Source organism: Chiroxiphia lanceolata, chromosome Z (assembly GCF_009829145.1).
Source record: "Chiroxiphia lanceolata isolate bChiLan1 chromosome Z, bChiLan1.pri, whole genome shotgun sequence".
In the NCBI taxonomy this organism is placed as follows: Eukaryota; Metazoa; Chordata; class Aves; order Passeriformes; family Pipridae; genus Chiroxiphia; species Chiroxiphia lanceolata.
This window is the reverse complement of record NC_045671.1, coordinates 74,557,606-74,574,686: the sequence shown is the minus strand read 5'-3', so window position 1 is coordinate 74,574,686 and position 17,081 is coordinate 74,557,606. Positions and strand designations below refer to the sequence as shown.

At 41.6% G+C, this 17,081-nt stretch overlaps 1 protein-coding gene across 4 annotated transcripts in view; it reads right to left on the bottom strand.

Moving 5' to 3' along the window:
* PTCH1 (patched 1) overlaps positions 1-17,081 on the bottom strand; it is a 68,531-nt gene that overhangs the window by 6,887 nt on the left and 44,563 nt on the right. For 2 of the 4 annotated variants that reach the window (XM_032675943.1, XM_032675944.1), the window contains exons 16-21: positions 12,138-12,280; positions 9,998-10,181; positions 7,610-7,890; positions 5,938-6,075; positions 4,177-4,319; positions 1,140-1,239 (exon numbers count right to left, since the gene is read on the bottom strand). In XM_032675943.1, coding sequence (XP_032531834.1) covers positions 1,140-1,239; positions 4,177-4,319; positions 5,938-6,075; positions 7,610-7,890; positions 9,998-10,181; positions 12,138-12,280 — 989 coding nt within the window. Of the gene's footprint in view, positions 1-1,133; positions 1,240-1,419; positions 1,437-4,176; positions 4,320-5,937; positions 6,076-7,609; positions 7,891-9,997; positions 10,182-12,137; positions 12,281-17,081 lie in introns of those variants that run through there. The other 2 variants (XR_004354563.1, XM_032675945.1) reach the window with 2 other exon arrangements.

The following is a 17,081-nucleotide window of genomic DNA, read 5'->3' as shown; positions in this document are numbered from 1 at the left end:
ACAGGATTACACGGACTCTTCTGGGTATCGCTGTCTCAGGAAGTGCACGTGTGTGTGTGTGCATGCCACTTGCACTTAATAAATGTAAAAATCCCTCTCCCTTCAGCAAGCACTAACAGTGATTTCAGAAAATCACCTCAAATGCATAGGTATAGCACGATTCACTGCCTATCTGTAAAGAGAGATGGACACGTATCATAGCAATATATATGGTAATAACACACACATATACATTGCTCAAGTATGGGATAGGTCATGTGTACAGTTAGGAATTAACACACACTGTTGTCAAAATTGTTTCACCAATACTAAAAAAACCCAAACCCTTCTCAAATACACCTGTGACACAGACATGTGAAACCCAGCACACTGATTTCACTGACACGTGACAAAGATATCCCTGTGTAACACAGTGATTGTATTAACTAAAGGGTAGGTAATGAATGATCAACAACCAAATATACACTTGGTATCTCTGAATCCTGGTATCTGGACTTGGGCTTTGTACTGTAAAGTCACCAACACCTAAGTGAAGCCTTCCACCCATCAAGAATGCCACATGAGGCAGGAGGATGCAGCAGGGAGTGGGGACTGGACAGCAGGGACCTTCTGGCAGACCAGTCATGGTTACCAAGGTGTGGTCTGTGGACCACCACTGGGTATGTTGGTCCACACAGGCCTTCCTGGTGGTCTGCTCAATTAAACATTTTGAGGAATGCAACAGAGGCAACGAGGTAAGAAAGAAGAAGGTACATGTATAAAACAAACTGTCTTTTGCAAAGTATTGGGGGAAATCCTTATTTTACAAACTTGTTTGCATATCACGTTATGCTTTTAAAAGCATAAATAATACTACACTTGTATCAGGTTTGCTAATTGTGGCCTCTAAAAGAAGACTTATTAAAAAAAAGTTTGAAAAATAGAATAATATCAACTATGTAACAAACAGCACTTTAAATAAAAAAAGACAAAACTACAAAACCAACCAACCAACCAAACACCCCCCCCAAAACCCCCTACATCAAGAAACTAAATCCAACAGAATTTAAAAAAACCGTTTCTAAAAAAGGGGAGTGATTGGGAGAGATAGGGCTGCAGACACAGTATTATTTCTTCTGTTCCCCATTAATTTTACTGACCTCAGGGTATGGTCCAAAGAATGAAAGAAGAACAGGAAGCAGCACCAATCCATTGAGAACTCCCAGAATGGTTAAGATTGCCAAAACAGCAAAAAAATACCTGTAGTACAGTTCAAGGGTTTGGGGGACAGAATAGCCACAAATACTGTTAGAAATAAGGGATTACAAATTATTCCTACACATGTTAAAATAACATATATACTAAATGTAATCCAATATATTACTCACACTCCAGTAAATAATTGTATCTCTGTGCGAAAAGTGATATAGGGGTTTTTACCTTTTGAATTAGAGAAGCTACATTCCGCAAAGTGTTAGTTGAGAAAGGAAAGAAAAAAATTATGTTAGTTAATTTCCCAGAATCTGGAAGCATGTAATGTTATTTATGAATGTGTTACACAAACACAAAAATATGGAATGTGCAGGGAATAGCTGAATGGATTGAAAGCACAAATACAATGAAAAGGGGCCCCCATTAGTGAAAACCCAGCAGAAGCAAACAAATGAAGTGAAGGGTGTAGAATTTAAACAATTTAGTCTAGAAGGAAAAGAAGCTCTCTTCTCCCAGCAGTTAATCCACTGTGAAATGCTTCTGCAACTTACAGCAGAATGTCTAATTAAATCTACAGTATATCAGGTAAGGGTTTTCCTCGCCGTTCATTAATCACAACTTAACGCCTCAAATTCCGTGAGTTCCAGTTTTACCAAACAGCTTGAATTGCAACCCTTTTACAACACAGGAACCCGCTTTTTGCAAAGAAAATGCCCATTCTATAGTAAGCTTCAGCATTGTACTGAGTAAGAGTGCTCCACAATGGCAGAGCTGCATTGCAGGCTAATCTTTTGTTGAACAATTTAGCATCTCTGAATACTCTTGTTTTGCGTCAGCCAATTCAAACATAAAGGCTGAAATACTATGGAAGAAGAGAAAAGTGCACAAGTAGTTGTCCTTTCCCACCACTGAGGGCTAAGGTCTGGGATCCTTCATGAATACCAAGGTAAACCTGTCAGTGAAAGGAAAGCCTTGCTAGTTGGTATTCGGCACAGCTGGGGCTCAGACTAAACTTAAGGCTGCGTTGTAACTAATGATTTCAAAGGCTCAGTCTTGGTAAATTCCTGGAGGAGAAGGCAAAGGAGAAGAACAGAGGGCAAGTTTGCTACTAATGGGTCTACTGATTACATTGTCTAGCTGGCAACAAACTTTACTGCCTCCCTGTTTCCACATCTGATCAAATATATCAGACTCCTGTAAAACTATAAATATCCTGCTATTGTAAACATCTGGGAATTTCTGATCTGCATTAGCAAAAATCAGCAAGCCAATCTACTCTAGTAACATAAACCACCAGAACTTTACACTGGGACACAGATCAGCTACAGACATTAAAAACATTTGCATCTCATCCATCTAGTGTTAGAATAAACAGGACGATTATAGCCTTGACCACTTGGTGTATACAATGTCTGTTAATTTACTTAATCTTCCAACATTGCTGGACCAATCTATCACTTTCCGGAAGTTTGGGATCTTCTTCGCCCACTATAACAATGCTCAGACTCCCCAGAGTTTATTTTATTTTATTTTTTAAGTAAGGCAAACTGAAGTCAGATTGTGCTATAAAATGAGAAACCGATGGCCAAAAAAAGTAAAATAATGTAAGTTGAAAAGTTGAAAGGGTCATTTTATAAACTGAGAGAACATCCAATCCAAATTTGGTGTGAAGGGCCCCTACAATCTTCCTTTTGCTATGACAGACAAATACGCTTGCCAAAATCTTGTCTGTTAAGTAGGGAAGTAGCACACCAAATGTCCCTTTAAGTTCAGGTTAAATCTATCAGTAACCTATATGTCAAAATGTTCCAGCCCTTACGAGATCAGGTCCTAAAAGAATAATTCTACTTCTTCAATATCAATAAAATAAAGTAAAAAATACTGACTTGGGAAAAAAAAAAAATCTCTTTCAGGACATGCAGTATCTGTATAGTAATAATTCTCATGTAGGTTTCATGAGACCAAACTGCAATCTGCCTGCTTTCTTCAAATCTCATTCACACATAAACAAAAAGCTTGATGAGATTTAACAGTCATTCTCTCAGTTCCTGCTCCTGACATTTTGTTGTTCTTGTTGTCAAATGGATGTCAGCTAAGTCTAGTCATCCACCCAGCTTACGTCCACCTAAGTAGCTAAGCCATCTTTTAGAGCATTTTTATTTGGCCCAGTTTTACCTTGGTTCCATTTTAGGGCTTGGATTATTTTTTTGTGTGTGTGCTGTAGTTTACCACAAAAGAGCCTGTGTTACCTCTAAGATTAGCCATTTTGCAGAGCTCCACAGGTTGTTTGGAATAGAATAGGATCTGTTTCATTACACTTCTCAAATTCCCCTCAAAGAAAAACTTGCTTTCCTCTCTATTTGACAAATTCACATTCTTAATTAAATTCACAAGAAACAGTCCGCTTGTAGTTCTAAACAGAAGGGCCTTCAGGCTCAGTATGAAGTTCTGTGTTCATATTTATGGTTCCCCAGCTCCCAAACAGGGCCTTTCCCCCCCCCCCCTCTTTTCCTCATTATGTTTACCTTGCATAATGACAGAAGGGGAAGGCCCTGAGAGAGTCACTCGCAGTGCAGTTGAATGTTTGTGGGTTCACATGTCCTTTGCACACAAATTCCTGGGCATACAAGAAGTCTGGAGGGCCTCCATGTTAAAGGTCAGACCCAGCTAATATGGGACAGTATCAGATGCTTTGAACTAACTCAATCCAGAATTAGCAAACTTTTGAAAGAGGGACATTTTTGCATTCTTTCATGTTGAGTGTCAGATTTTCCTGGAACAGATTTTAATGCCAGCAATGGAAACACCGCCATGTCTAGCACGTAACAAGGAGTTAATAAAACAGAGGGAAAGCAGGACCATGATGTAAGCATGCTTGACACACCATGCATAGTAATAAAATAACAGATTCGCTGAAATGACTTAAAAATTAAAACCATACTTATTTTTATTTTAAAAGTAAGTTGACACAAACAGATGCTTTACCTGACAATGAAATCAAACTCTGACCCTGCCAGCATTAACACCCCAAGCAGAGTGGACACAGCCCCGTCCAGCACTGGTGCAAACATGTGTTCCAAGGCCAGGACAGCTCTGTGGTTCCTGTCTCCCATGGCAGTTAAAAACGCCTGCAAAACAAAGGAGTCCATTTCCTTAGACAGACACGTACAACCTTCCAGAAAGCCTCTCTCATGGCATGCACAGTTTTACTTCAAAGCTGGCAGGTCCATACACACAAAATTGCCTCAGGAACAGTGCTGCACATGGTAGCTCCTGAGCAACAGTCTGACTAGTGAAGTGCCTTTATCCTTCCATCCCCTTAGTGAACAAGCTGCATCAAGAACGCTCAAATACTGTTGTTTGTTACGTATTTGTCTACTCTGTGTATGATGTAATGGTTCAAGAAAACAAGAACCTGGTTGATCTTCTTCCTGTGATTTGTAAGGGCTCTCTTTGGCAAATTCTCTACTGCCCATTAAGACATGAGCTGAAGCAGCTATCTTCCTCTCAGTCCTGGAATTGAATTCTCTCTTCTCTAGAATTTGCAGAATTAAAAAAAACAAGGCCACAATTCACAAGCCATAGGAGAGAACTGACCCACAAGTGGGTCGTGAATAATTTTTAAACTCAAATTCTGTATCAACAGTTCCAGCATTGCCTATTTTGTTTATGCAACACTGATTTGACTGTTTATGTTTCCAAGTTTTTGACTCCAGTTTCAATGTGAGAAAAGCACCATTTTTAGTTTGCTTGGCATTTTAGCTTCAGCCACAGGTGACCTGTAAAGTCCTATAAATTAAATTAGTTTCATTTCATTAGTTTATGGCAATAAACTTCCTATTTAGAAACAACTGCTTTGTCCTTTTTTTACTCCAGTTTTCCTGTTTTAAATCTTCAATACTAAGAAACTGTCATTTCTTCCTTCCTCTTCTACACCATGATTTTTTGACATGTCTTGTACTATTCCAAGTCCTAGCAAACTCATTTACCTCCAACAGCCTAACCATCCATGGCAGCAGGTGAAAAAAAGATGTCATTACTTCATGGATCCAATTCCTCCTCTTTAACTTTACAGTACTTCCCCTATAATTTTTCTTAAAATTATTTTTTTTCATCCTGCTATTTTGTGTGCTCTAACTCTGCACATCATCTCCACCAGTAGACAAACAGCAGAAAACTCTTTTCCTACAGACTGCATGTTTGTGCCCACTATTAATAGCTGATGACTTCTAAAAAGAAGGTGCAGGTTTTACAGCTGGAAAATTAATCCAAATATGTTCACATTCTAGTGGTCTAGAAATATCAAATAACACTGTATCTGATTTTGAAAATCTCCTTTTAAAGGCTTCTTTCACAAGATACAGAATCTACATGCAAAAAAGGACAAAAAGCTACATAGCACTGAGGCAATAACAATAAGGCTGCAGACAAGGATCATGAGAGTCTGGACTGAAGTAAGGTGATTTAAGATCTGTTTTGTCTGTATAATTGCCTCAATCAGACAGGTGGGTATCACAGGTAATGTATCCTCTCTTATTTCCTGGGAGACTGACTCTGTAGTTAGGAACTACTCATCAAGATCAATTCTGTCCCATCAAGACAAACAGAAGAGCACACAAAACTTGTGACCATATTCCTTCTGAGAATCGTGCCACTGACAGGAGACAAAGTAAGGATTTGTGACCCGAATATTGCCACCATTTTATTTTAAAACGTTTTTTTAAAATGTTTCTTGACTTTACATACCAAAGCAACGTGAACAGTGAATTCCACGCCAATGCCAACAGAAGCAATCAGGATAACCACAGGCACTGCACTCAGCTTTATTCCAATTAGACCCATCATGCCAAACAGCTCCACAGTCATCAGAGCCAGCACCACTACCTAGATGATTTCAAACATCTGTTAGCAACTTCTTATACTCCGGGCAAAGGAAAAGAAAGACATTTCAAAACATGGTGACTGTAAGACATATTCCTCAATGCCATCTTGTATTCCCAAAGACAAGCTGCTTTTACTTGTTTCATTTTGCTCAATGCCAATACACTGCTGAAGAGCCAGTTTAAATTACACTCCTAAGAACCACTTAACTGATCAAGCCTCAGTTTTATAATGGTTACAATCTATCAGTGATCAAAAAAACTACTACTTCCTCCTTATCATAGATACCCCTCAAAAACATACATTTTCTCTTTTTCATCTGTCTCTCAGGCAATCCTTCCAGAAAAAGTAACTTTGAACTACCTGTATTTGAACTCTTTTTTGTATAACTGCAAGTATAAGGGAGGATGACTTTTCAGTAGGTTTTAAAGCCCAGAAGAAAGTGAATGCCACAATCAGCTGACAAGTCTCAGGTTACAGAGGGGCTCTGAGCTTTTAAGATATTTGGGGGGATTGACATGGACAAAGTGGACAGTCAAATCTAAAGGAAAGCTTTTATTTTTCTTTCATCTACCTTGTAAAATAAAAAATTGAGGAAAAAGGAGGGGAGGAAATCTGGAGAATCAACTTTAAAAGTTGCTAAAGCCAAGCAGGAAAAAAAAGATAGGCATACTTATAAAAGCAATGGTGGACTCCGAAAATAAATGCCTTTTCCAAGGGAAAAAAGTATGCACTACAATAAATGATTTTATAAGTTAATGAATCAAGCATAATAACATAAATTGCTTGATTAAGTGCTATAAAAAATATTCTAGACTAAACATTTACCTTTTAACATACCTGTCATATAGATGTACATTACAAAAACTAGTAACTGTTTTATGCTTTTCTACTTCTGGCCTTTTATAAACCATATGATAGTTTATGGAATTTAAACATAGGAACATCATCATTCAATTTAACTTGAATGTTTACTGAGAGGCTTATGGTGCCTTGCAGAAAGCATAGGGGAGTATTCTCTTCAGTTTATAGTTTTATGCTGTGATAGCTCAGTTACACTCTTTCCACAGTATGTACTGTACAACAGAACCATTGCAGTGTTTTCCAGAAAGACTGCATTCAGAAATCAGGGAGGGAATTTACAGGCAACTTAGTCACAAGCAGCTGCCTTGAAAAATAACTGTGTCCGACAAAAGGGCAGAGGGAATGTAGAATTAGAAATTACTTTAATGAAGTTCCTAATTTTCCTCTCTGTCTTTATTTCTCATGTTAGCGTGCATGTTGGCGAGGGCAAAAGTTCATGTACCTTTCTAAGAAACCTTTAAAGTTGCAAAAAAGGTGGCCAGAAGATTAAGGTTATTAAGGTTTATACCTTTAGCATGAACCCTACACCCCCTCAAGTTGAATAAATATATAATGAATGATGCAATACACATACTCCACCAGAAGCCCAGACATAAACAAAACCTTCCCGGCTACAGCAAGAGCTATGCTGAAAGGAATTTGACTTCAACAAAGACCCTTATAATAAACTTACAATGATCCCAGCTGTCCAGGGGTTCAGGAGGAAGAGGGCACACACCAGAAACGTGCAAGCCAAAACCACGCTAATGGATAAGAGGAGCCAGTGGCGAAGGCCAATGTACTGCTCCCAGAAGAGGAATGGGTACCCGTTGGGGTAGCTGGAGATGCCCAGGCTGGTGTAGTTACTGCAGATGGCTCTTACTTTCTCAATAGCCTCCACAAAGTCAGAAGTTTCACGCAATCCATTGAGGTAGAAAGGGAACTGAGCGTACTCGATGGGCTCAGCTGCTGGAACTGGAGAAGTGACAGCAGTGTTAAAATGTGCATTTGGGGAGAAGATACACAGAGAGCGTGGTTAACAAAACACTTTATTCTCCACAGCCAAATGATTAAAGGTGGTGAATTTAAATGTTACTTCTTTGGAATGAGTGGCATTTTTAAAACTCCCCCAAAACACTGAAACCAGAAGCAGTACATGAGGTTACCACATTTTATCATGCAGTGCAATGGGATGAATACAGCCTGCATCAAATCCCCAGACTATTATATATAATTTAACAGATATCTTTCAATACATGTATTTAATCCTCATTAGTGTTACAGTGGTTTTTACTGAATACCTGGCCAAAAATATCTCTCTGCAATATCAAGCAGACCATTTAAACATTTTATCCAAATGCTCCTCTTTTATGCCAATCCTGTTGCTTTGAAATCAAAGGTCATTTCCCTGAGATTAACTGAGGTCCACTGACACAAAACTAGAGAAAAATTAGGTTTGATCAAGTTGATTTTAAGATTTCCACTGAATATTTTGAAAGTCAGATTAGGAAATCTGTGTTCTGTTACTGATGGAAATTACTGGGGAAAAAAACTAATACAAAAGTAATGCTTTACTGAGGAAAAACATACCTTTTCATCCTTTAATAATTTGACACACCAACACTCTCCATACTTTTTTTGAGCGTAATGCCAAGTCTACTCTGTGACAAATAAAAAACTCCTTCTACAACAAGCATTTGGTTACTGTCGTTGTGTGTTCCAGACCCTGCAGGGTCATTCAGCTGACTTGCTTAACATGATTTGCCCTATTATAATCTCAACTATAAATTTTCATTAAGACAGGACTTGGCTGACTGCCACAAAGCTCTAGGGTTTGGATACATGGAAGCATGGCTGGCTGGTTATCCAAGAGCACCAGTTGTCCCCCCTCTGCACTCCGGTGTCCAACCAGCAATCCTCTCAGCAAACTGAAAGCTGAAGCAAAGCAATGAGAACTGGTACTGGTGCTCAAGAAAACAGTGAGTGACATGAAGTGGGACTTCTCCCCTAATTTAGTAGCTCTTGAACTGTATCAGTGCTAGTAGCTCAGCGTGTGAGTCACCTTGATAAAAACTTCTTAGGTATTAAGGATTGAGGGCAAACATGATAGAACCTCAGTGATGAAATTTCAGAATTACTTAGGCAGGAGTTTCATGCAAACTCCAGGCCTCTCTCACAGACAACTATCAGGTGACACTAAAAAAAAACAATGTTCACTATAAAATTTTAGAGCATTTTTGCAACATGTTAAAACCCTGCTGTGGTGCCAGAGCTGCAATGGTGCTTGGATCCCCTAAGACTACAGAGTAACACCATAGAATCATAGAATCAGCTGGGTTGGAAGGGACCTCTGAGATCAAGTCCAACCCTTGATCCAACCCCGCTGTGGTTCCCAGCCCATGGCACTGATGCCACATCCAGTCTCATCTTAAAAACCTCCAGGGACGGAGAATCAACCACTTCCCTGGGCAGCCCGTTCCAATGCCTGGTTACCCCCTCTGCAAAGAAATTCTTCCTAATATCCAACCTAAACCTCCCCTGGCACAGCTTAAGACCATGTCCTCTTGTCTTGCTGAGAGCTGCCTGTGAAAAGAGCCCAATCCCCCCCTGGCTCCCCCCTCCTGTCAGGGAGTTGCAGAGTGAGGAGGTCTCCCCTGAGCCTCCTCTTCTCCAGGCTGAGCCCCCCCAGCTCCCTCAGCCTCTCCTCACAGCACTTGTGCTCCAATCCCTTCCCCAGCCTCGTTGCTCTTCTCTGGACCTGCTCCAGCCCCTCAATGTCCTTCCTGAGCTGAGGGCCCAGAACTGGACACAGCACTCCAGGGGTGGCCTCACCAGTGCTGAGTCCAGGGGAAGAATCACTTCCTTGGACCTGTTGGCCACACTGTTCCTGATCCAGGCCAGGATCCATTGGCCTTCTTGGCCACCTAGGCACACTCTGGCTCCTGTTCAGCTTCCTTCCATGTGCTGTCCTGCTTATTCTGAGACCTGTGCAGCACCAGCCAGTTGCAGGGTCACTGGTGGCTGAAGGAGCAGTGGGGACACTCACACAAGCTGTCAGACACAAAGATGAAGGGGTACTCACTCCTCAGCCGTGTCTCTGGCATGTAGTCTGCCTTGTCATGGACCCACTCCGGGCAGTGGGGGCGGATGTTGGCCTGGGAGGCAGCGTAGGCCACGGGGTCATTGCTGACCCAGGCTGTCAGGTAGATGTAGAAAGCATTTGGGTTAATGATCCCATCTGCATCCACCAGACGCTGTTTAGTCAACTGCGAAATGGAAAAAAAAAGTTGGAAGCCTTTCAGAATGAGTTTTGCTTTCGGGGGTTTTGCCATAATGCTTTCAACAAATGGCCTGGGGATGCAACACATATAGGAGGCAAGAGAACACAAATCTTCACTTGAAGTGACTTATCAGTAAACTATTGTTTAACAATAAAAACAAAATCTAAAAAAATACAGTAACAGTGGCTAATTATTTATAAATTAGTACTCACATAATATTTACAATAACCACTAAATCAGCAGATGGATCCAGAATAGACTAAATCAATTAAATCCAAATTCTGAAAGACTGCAGCCAAGAGTGAAAAACAACGAAGTTGAAGAAACATATTTAAAGACATGGAAAGAAAACCTGGCAAAAGTCCCTATACATGTCTGTGTGCAGTTAACCTCTGTTGTTAACACTGAAGGAAATGCCACCCAGTAAATGGAGGAGAGCTATAAAAATAAAACAACATCTGTATAAATTTTGCTAACACTTGCCTCCTATGACCTATGTATTCAGAAAATGCCCAGCATCATGAAAGCAGATGAGTGCCCTGTGTTATTTGGGTCACTGTGGGCAGATACATCTGTGGGGTAAACAGCAGTGGTACACTTCCAGGGTTCTGTTAGCCAAATCCTGCACAGCTAGAGCTCTGACAGAGGACTCTGTGGGTGAAAAGTATTACTGGTGGGTTTTGTTTTGTTTATTTAAAATTCTGGCTCAGCTCCAGTTCCAGGTCTTTTTAATGAAATACAACAGTGACAGCAGTAAAAAAAAAAAAAAAAAAAAAAAAAATTGGATTCCAAGGATCTGGATTCAATTAGTCCACAGGATATGCAACAACTGTATGTCTTCAAGCTGTCTCTGGAACTGCACAGCACAGTGCTCAGCCCCTGTGGGTACACCACACTTTTCTCCCTCCCAGGCACAGGAAATTATATCAGCAGCTGCAGTCCAATTGCATTTGTTCCACAGCGTACCTGGTGCTCTCTGCTAAACAAAATCTCACTGAAGGTTTTCTCTTCAACTCACTTACTTGGCCTAACTCATAGCTGAGGCTTCATTCAGCCCTGACAGCATGTTGCTGTACAGCAGTGTGCTTCACACACTGCTAGTGACTCTGAACAATGTGCACTGTAAATCTGTCACCTTTAATGCCAGGGACAAAAAAGGGACACAATAAGCAGAACTGCCAAGAAGCTCACTAGAAAGACTGTTTTTCTGCCTGAAAGCACAGCGAGCCACTGATGACTCCCAGAGAGGAGAAGTTACGTTATTGCAGAATTTCTCTTCAAGGTGTGAAATCTAATTTTAGTGTAAGGAGTCACACCCAATGTATTTCCACCTATCAGTGGCTACCACAAATGCAGTCACATGCTGTGGTAACTTCAGGCATATTTTATTTAGGCAGCTCTAACAAATGCCATTCTTAGTTCTCCAACAGTTTACATGTATTTAGTGATGATGGTACAAGAATATGACATTGCACGTCATGATTTCAGTCTCCTTCCTCTACCATTCATCAACATAATTTGTTAAATGTTTTGTTTTGCATAAATCAGTAGGAACAAACCAAATAATTGCAAAGTCTGGCCTAGGACTGGACTCCATCTACCTAGAGATGCAGAAAAGCATTTTTCTCAACAATTTCAATGGGAACTGAGCGTGTCTGACACAGGAGCAGCACTGGCTGCACACCAACCAGTAACAATCAAGGGCTGGCATTCCCCGCATTGGTTTGGAACACTGTGCTTGGAACACTGTGCAACACAGGCCAGACTGCAGCTAAGAAGTGGCTTCAGCAAAGTCAGTGACACCATGCAAGTAAGCTGTAGCTCAGACATTCAGCTCCTTGAGCTGGAAAAAAGAAACTCAGGACAAGCTCTATGCGCCTTCCCTCACTCCTGACGACTTATGTATTGCTGTGTAAACCAGCATGGACTCTGATACACTACCTGGCTGACATCAATGGGTTTTGCACGGTTGCCTGTTTGTACCAAGAGTTTGTAAGCCAAAACAGCATCGTCAGATCCATTTTTATAGTTGTTGTAAGTGATCTTCCCAGTTTCCCAGTCACTGTCAAATGCATCCTGAAGTCCTGAAGAGTTAAGGGAGGCAAAGGGAACAAAGAACAAGCAGGTAAGTAATCACTCTTACAAACAAATTTCAGAAGGAGAAAGAACAATGTGTTTTTCATAGCTGGATCAGGATGAAAATTATGCACCTGCTGCCTCCTATGTTTGGGGCTCCTCATTCATTGTCAGTGTGTGGGATGGTAAAAATATCAGTTCTGTGCCTGATATTTTGCCCAAAGAAAGGCAGGGGAAGGAAGAAAATGCAAGAGTGAAGTCCCAGAAGTCTTCCTATGCTGTGCAGACCAGCAAAGCTGAGCAAGCAAGCTGCAGATGCATTGTGCCATGTAAACAGCTTCCCCTCAAGGCAAACTGGACATCTTCTCCAAGCACTCTGCTTGGAGAAGTGTATGGGAAAGAGTTAATCTTATCTAGAATAAAAATTGGTTTTCCTCATGAACCACAATTCCAGAATCATCACACTCAAAACATCATATGCATATTTGCAGTTATCACCTCTTTCATACACACTACTGAAAACAAAGCTGAAGTCTTGCCCTGACCTGAGTGGTGCCAGAACACAAAAGGGCTCAGCTCAGCCCTCATCCAACTTCACCACCTTAAAACCAGAGGAGGCATTTAGACTGTTACCTAGAAGGGAAACACTCTCCTGACTCCCCTCTGCCTCACAAAAACTCTGGCTGAGTGCACTGAGCCACAGAGAAGGACACACACCGCTCTCATTAACTGCTTTGGGCTACTGCAGAGCACTGAGGCAATAGCTTCTATGCTATAACCAGAAATTCCACTGCAAGGGGGGAAAAAACCCACACTCAAACTTTCAACTTCAAACAGCAACTCAGCTGCTCCTCAAGCACAGCATGAGCGAACACAATTTTGTCAATTTGTTCCATCTGTTCAACTTGTGCAGCTAATACAAGTCATGGGATCTGCTGCCAGCACATGTAAAGATCACAGCCAACACCTATTCACTCTCAACTGTTATTTTCCTCCTTGCCACCCTTCAATACCTCACAGCAGAAATTTGGATCAGGTTTAGCACAGGAAGCCACAGCCCAGCACAAGGAGGCTCTGAGCAGGCAGATGACAAACCGCATGTCCAGGGCAGGGAGACTGGAGGTGCAGGAAATCACAGACCCACCTCACAGCTGGGCTGGGGAGCCCTAATGAGAACCATCACTGCAGCCTGGAGAGGTTACCTACAGCTGTACCCAGATAAGAGAGGGACAGAGTACCTGCTCCCATCCGCAAACCCACCCTGCTCCCTTGCAAACCGTCTCCCGTGTCGTGTCACTGAATTGTGTCAAATCCTGTGAATCCACCAGGCTGAGAACCAAACAATGAGAGAGGCCTGCCAGAGCTCTGCCTGCAGCCCTGCAGCTCCAGCCCAGGAGGAGGACAGTTTGCCATCAGGTTTTATGGCATCACCAGAGGACTTTGGGGTCCCCTTTGAAAAAAAGCGTTGTTTGATGGCACTCTCAGAGAGGGGAAATGTGCAAAAACACCAATCCATCTCTCCTGTGCCATGTCAGCCTCTCAGAAAGCAGCCAGATAAGAGTATTTATGCTGTTACACCAGTCACATGAAAGACAACTTTGAGAAGTTAAGAGAAGGTTGTCAAAAAAGCATGTAGAAAAAAATGGAGACCACCTAAGAACAGCTTAACTTCCAGTAAAAGTGGCTCCCTTCAGCAGGAGGAGCACACAAACTGCTGTGACAGAGTGTCAGGGCAGAGCTTTCAGACAAACATCCTGCCCCTGTCAGGGGGCTCCACAGACACAGTAACAAATAAATCCATCCTCATGTGACAGTACTAGTTCATGGTTGCAAAAGAGTCTGCAGAAAGAATATCCAGAAACTACTATCAGTTGTGCTTAATTTCTAAAGGATTTCAAACTGTCAATAATTAAAATTTCCCTTTACACTTTGAAATCAGTAGTAGAGTTGCTGCTTTCAAAGCAAACATGTTCATATCAATTATTTTAAAAGACATATAATCTTTCATAAATGAGATTAACAAAATGTTTCTGGGCATAAAAATAAAAGCATCTTGTTGACCTCTTTCTGTGGAAAAATTATAAAAGTTGAGGGAATTTAAAAAATCTTATATATGTGAATTTTTCACATCAGCAGTCACTTTTGCTTAATGCTTTCGAAATGACAACATCCAAAATTATGTGGGATGCAGGAATGGGGGTGAGGAAGGAATTCCTACTGACTCATGTGAACAGCTGCCACCATGAAACACCAGATAAGATTTCCCTTTGCAAAAACACACTTAATTAGAAGGCAGCAGGGAATTCAAGCTACCTTATTTACATTCGGTCACTTACAAAAATAATGTTAACATTTACAGTTAAAGTGAGTGATTAGTGTTAGTTGCATTTTCAGTAACAGAAAATATGTTAACATAACAGGATACTAAAAAGCAAAAATACAAGCGGACCTCTGAAAAGAGAAATACATTAGGCAGAAAGCACTCCACTGCTATTAAATGAGGCAAAATGTGTGGCTGAGACCAAGGACACCTTCTTGATTAAAAAATGCTTTTGTTCACATGTTGCTTCCCTCGCTCTGCTGGACAAATGTGTTTGTGTCAGAAGGCCATCTTGAGCCATTAACCTCTAGCACTAAATTCACAGTCAAGTTGGCAGGAATTAGCCATGCAGTTCAAAGCTGTCCCTCCAGCATGCAAAAACATACCAGCAGAACTGTTCCACCTCACCGAGGATCCTCCCTGAACCCAGCCTGAAACCACACCTCGTTTGTAAATTCTATCTTCACCTTCCCTTCCCGTGACTCCCCTGGCACCAGCCACAGCACATGACAATCAGGTATTATTCAGCCTATTATTACCTGCACTTCGAGGTAATTCTCCAGCTGTGGCAAGTGTGGTAGCTTCTAGCATAAGCGTTTAGCTCCCCCCGTTACATCAATGCCCTGTACCACTTGAAAACGAAACTTCTTTCTACTGACACGTCTCAATATCCTCCTTTGCAGATTCTGGAATGCAGTATCACACTGTGTGCAGACAGCCTGCGATTTTATGAAGCAACAGGGTTGTATTAATTGTGTCCCTTTCAGGGAAGGAGGGTAGGAGGAGTAAGGATACAGACCCAAATGCTAAATAATAATAAAAATGATTAATTCTAGAACTGTGGGTAATCAATGGGCAAAGCAATGCACCATCCATCACAGGGTTGGCATGTCCACTTGGACCACAGCAAGCCATTGCTTCCTGGATTCTCCTTGGCCTTTCCTCCATAGCTTTTCAGCTCCATGCAGCACACTCAGGGGACCAGGAACACACACAGCTCCTCCAGCAGAAGAAGAGGACAAGTAAGGACAGGCAGGCTCATGTGGACTGGAGTGGGAGAAGGAACTATGTGCTGAACCAGGCACAGAATAGGAACAGCCCTAAGAGCAGAGCAGGTTTGGGAAGGTCTCTGTGAGCACAGAGACAGCCTGCACACAGCCCTGAGCAGCTGAGTGTGGAGGGGATAGGGAGGCACCCGAGGTGGAAGGGGTTTGGGAAAGCACATGGTGCACCTGAGAGAGGGGCACTGGGAACGGGAGTGCTCCTGGGAGCAGCCCCAAGTGGTCCAGCCTCCAGACTTCCCTGGGAGCAGCCTGCCAGGGAGCTCATCCAAGGGCACCTCTTCCCGACTTTACTGCTGGCAGACTGTGCTGAGGCTGAGCACTAAAGCTTCCTGAACACAATCTCAGATTTCCACCTCCCTCACGGGAAGGGGGGGGGGAGTGAAAGGTGGGACACACCAGACACATTTTTTTCCTACTGTTTTGGAACAGCAACAAAAAACACCCACAAAAGAAACAAACAGCAGAGGTTTAAGAGTATCTGGAAAAGCATGTAGAAAGATGATTGCTAAGCAATCTAGAAAGTATAACAAGGTTCCAACCCAGCAAAACATCTAAGCTGTGCTGGATTTTCTTCCTGCCAGTAATGCCTTCCCTTACAGCTCAACATGCTTATGCAAGCAAAATATTTTAAATCAAGCTTCCTGTAAGTAGACTGTAATGAATTGATCCAAAATATTTAAAAATCATTAAAAAAACCCAAAGCTGAGAGCCAAAATACTGCTTTGCCTTATTTATCAATGCATTAAACACACAGAAAACTTACTAATTTTGTATAGATCTATCACTAAGATGCATCTGCTTTCCTAATATTGCCCGACTTATTTTTGGAAGAAATAAAATACCCCAGTTACTGACAGTTACCTACATATTCTCTAAGAATCACTGGCTGCACTGGTCACCTGTACACACTTAAGGTTAAAATTTACAGCCTTACTAGGTCAGGACAATTTATTTTTCTGTAAGCAAAAGCTTCCTGAAGATTCTCCCAACAGAAAGACAGAGGTAAGAGAGAAGTACTCCTTGGCAGGGCATGTTTGCTGTTAAATTTCCTAAGATGAAACAGTTCTATTTATTTTAAATACAAAACTCTTCAGCACAGAAAAAGCAGTCTGACAGAAAGAGTAAGGATGCTTGACTGGAAATCTAGACCATGCAGTAAGTTTCCAATCCAATAAAACACATAAGCCACACTGAATTGTCTTCATGCCAGCAGTCCCAGACGAAGCCAACAGCATCACTCACTCAAGAGCTGAAAGTGAAGCCTGTGTAAGAATACATCACTGGACTGGGACTTTTCATTTACTGTTCTGAAAACACTCAGCAAAACATTTATTTACCCAAGACAGTGAGCCATATCTGGCCGTTAATTATAATGGCCAAATGCAGAACCCCTCATTAGCTGCTTAGAAATTATTGGCATGGATA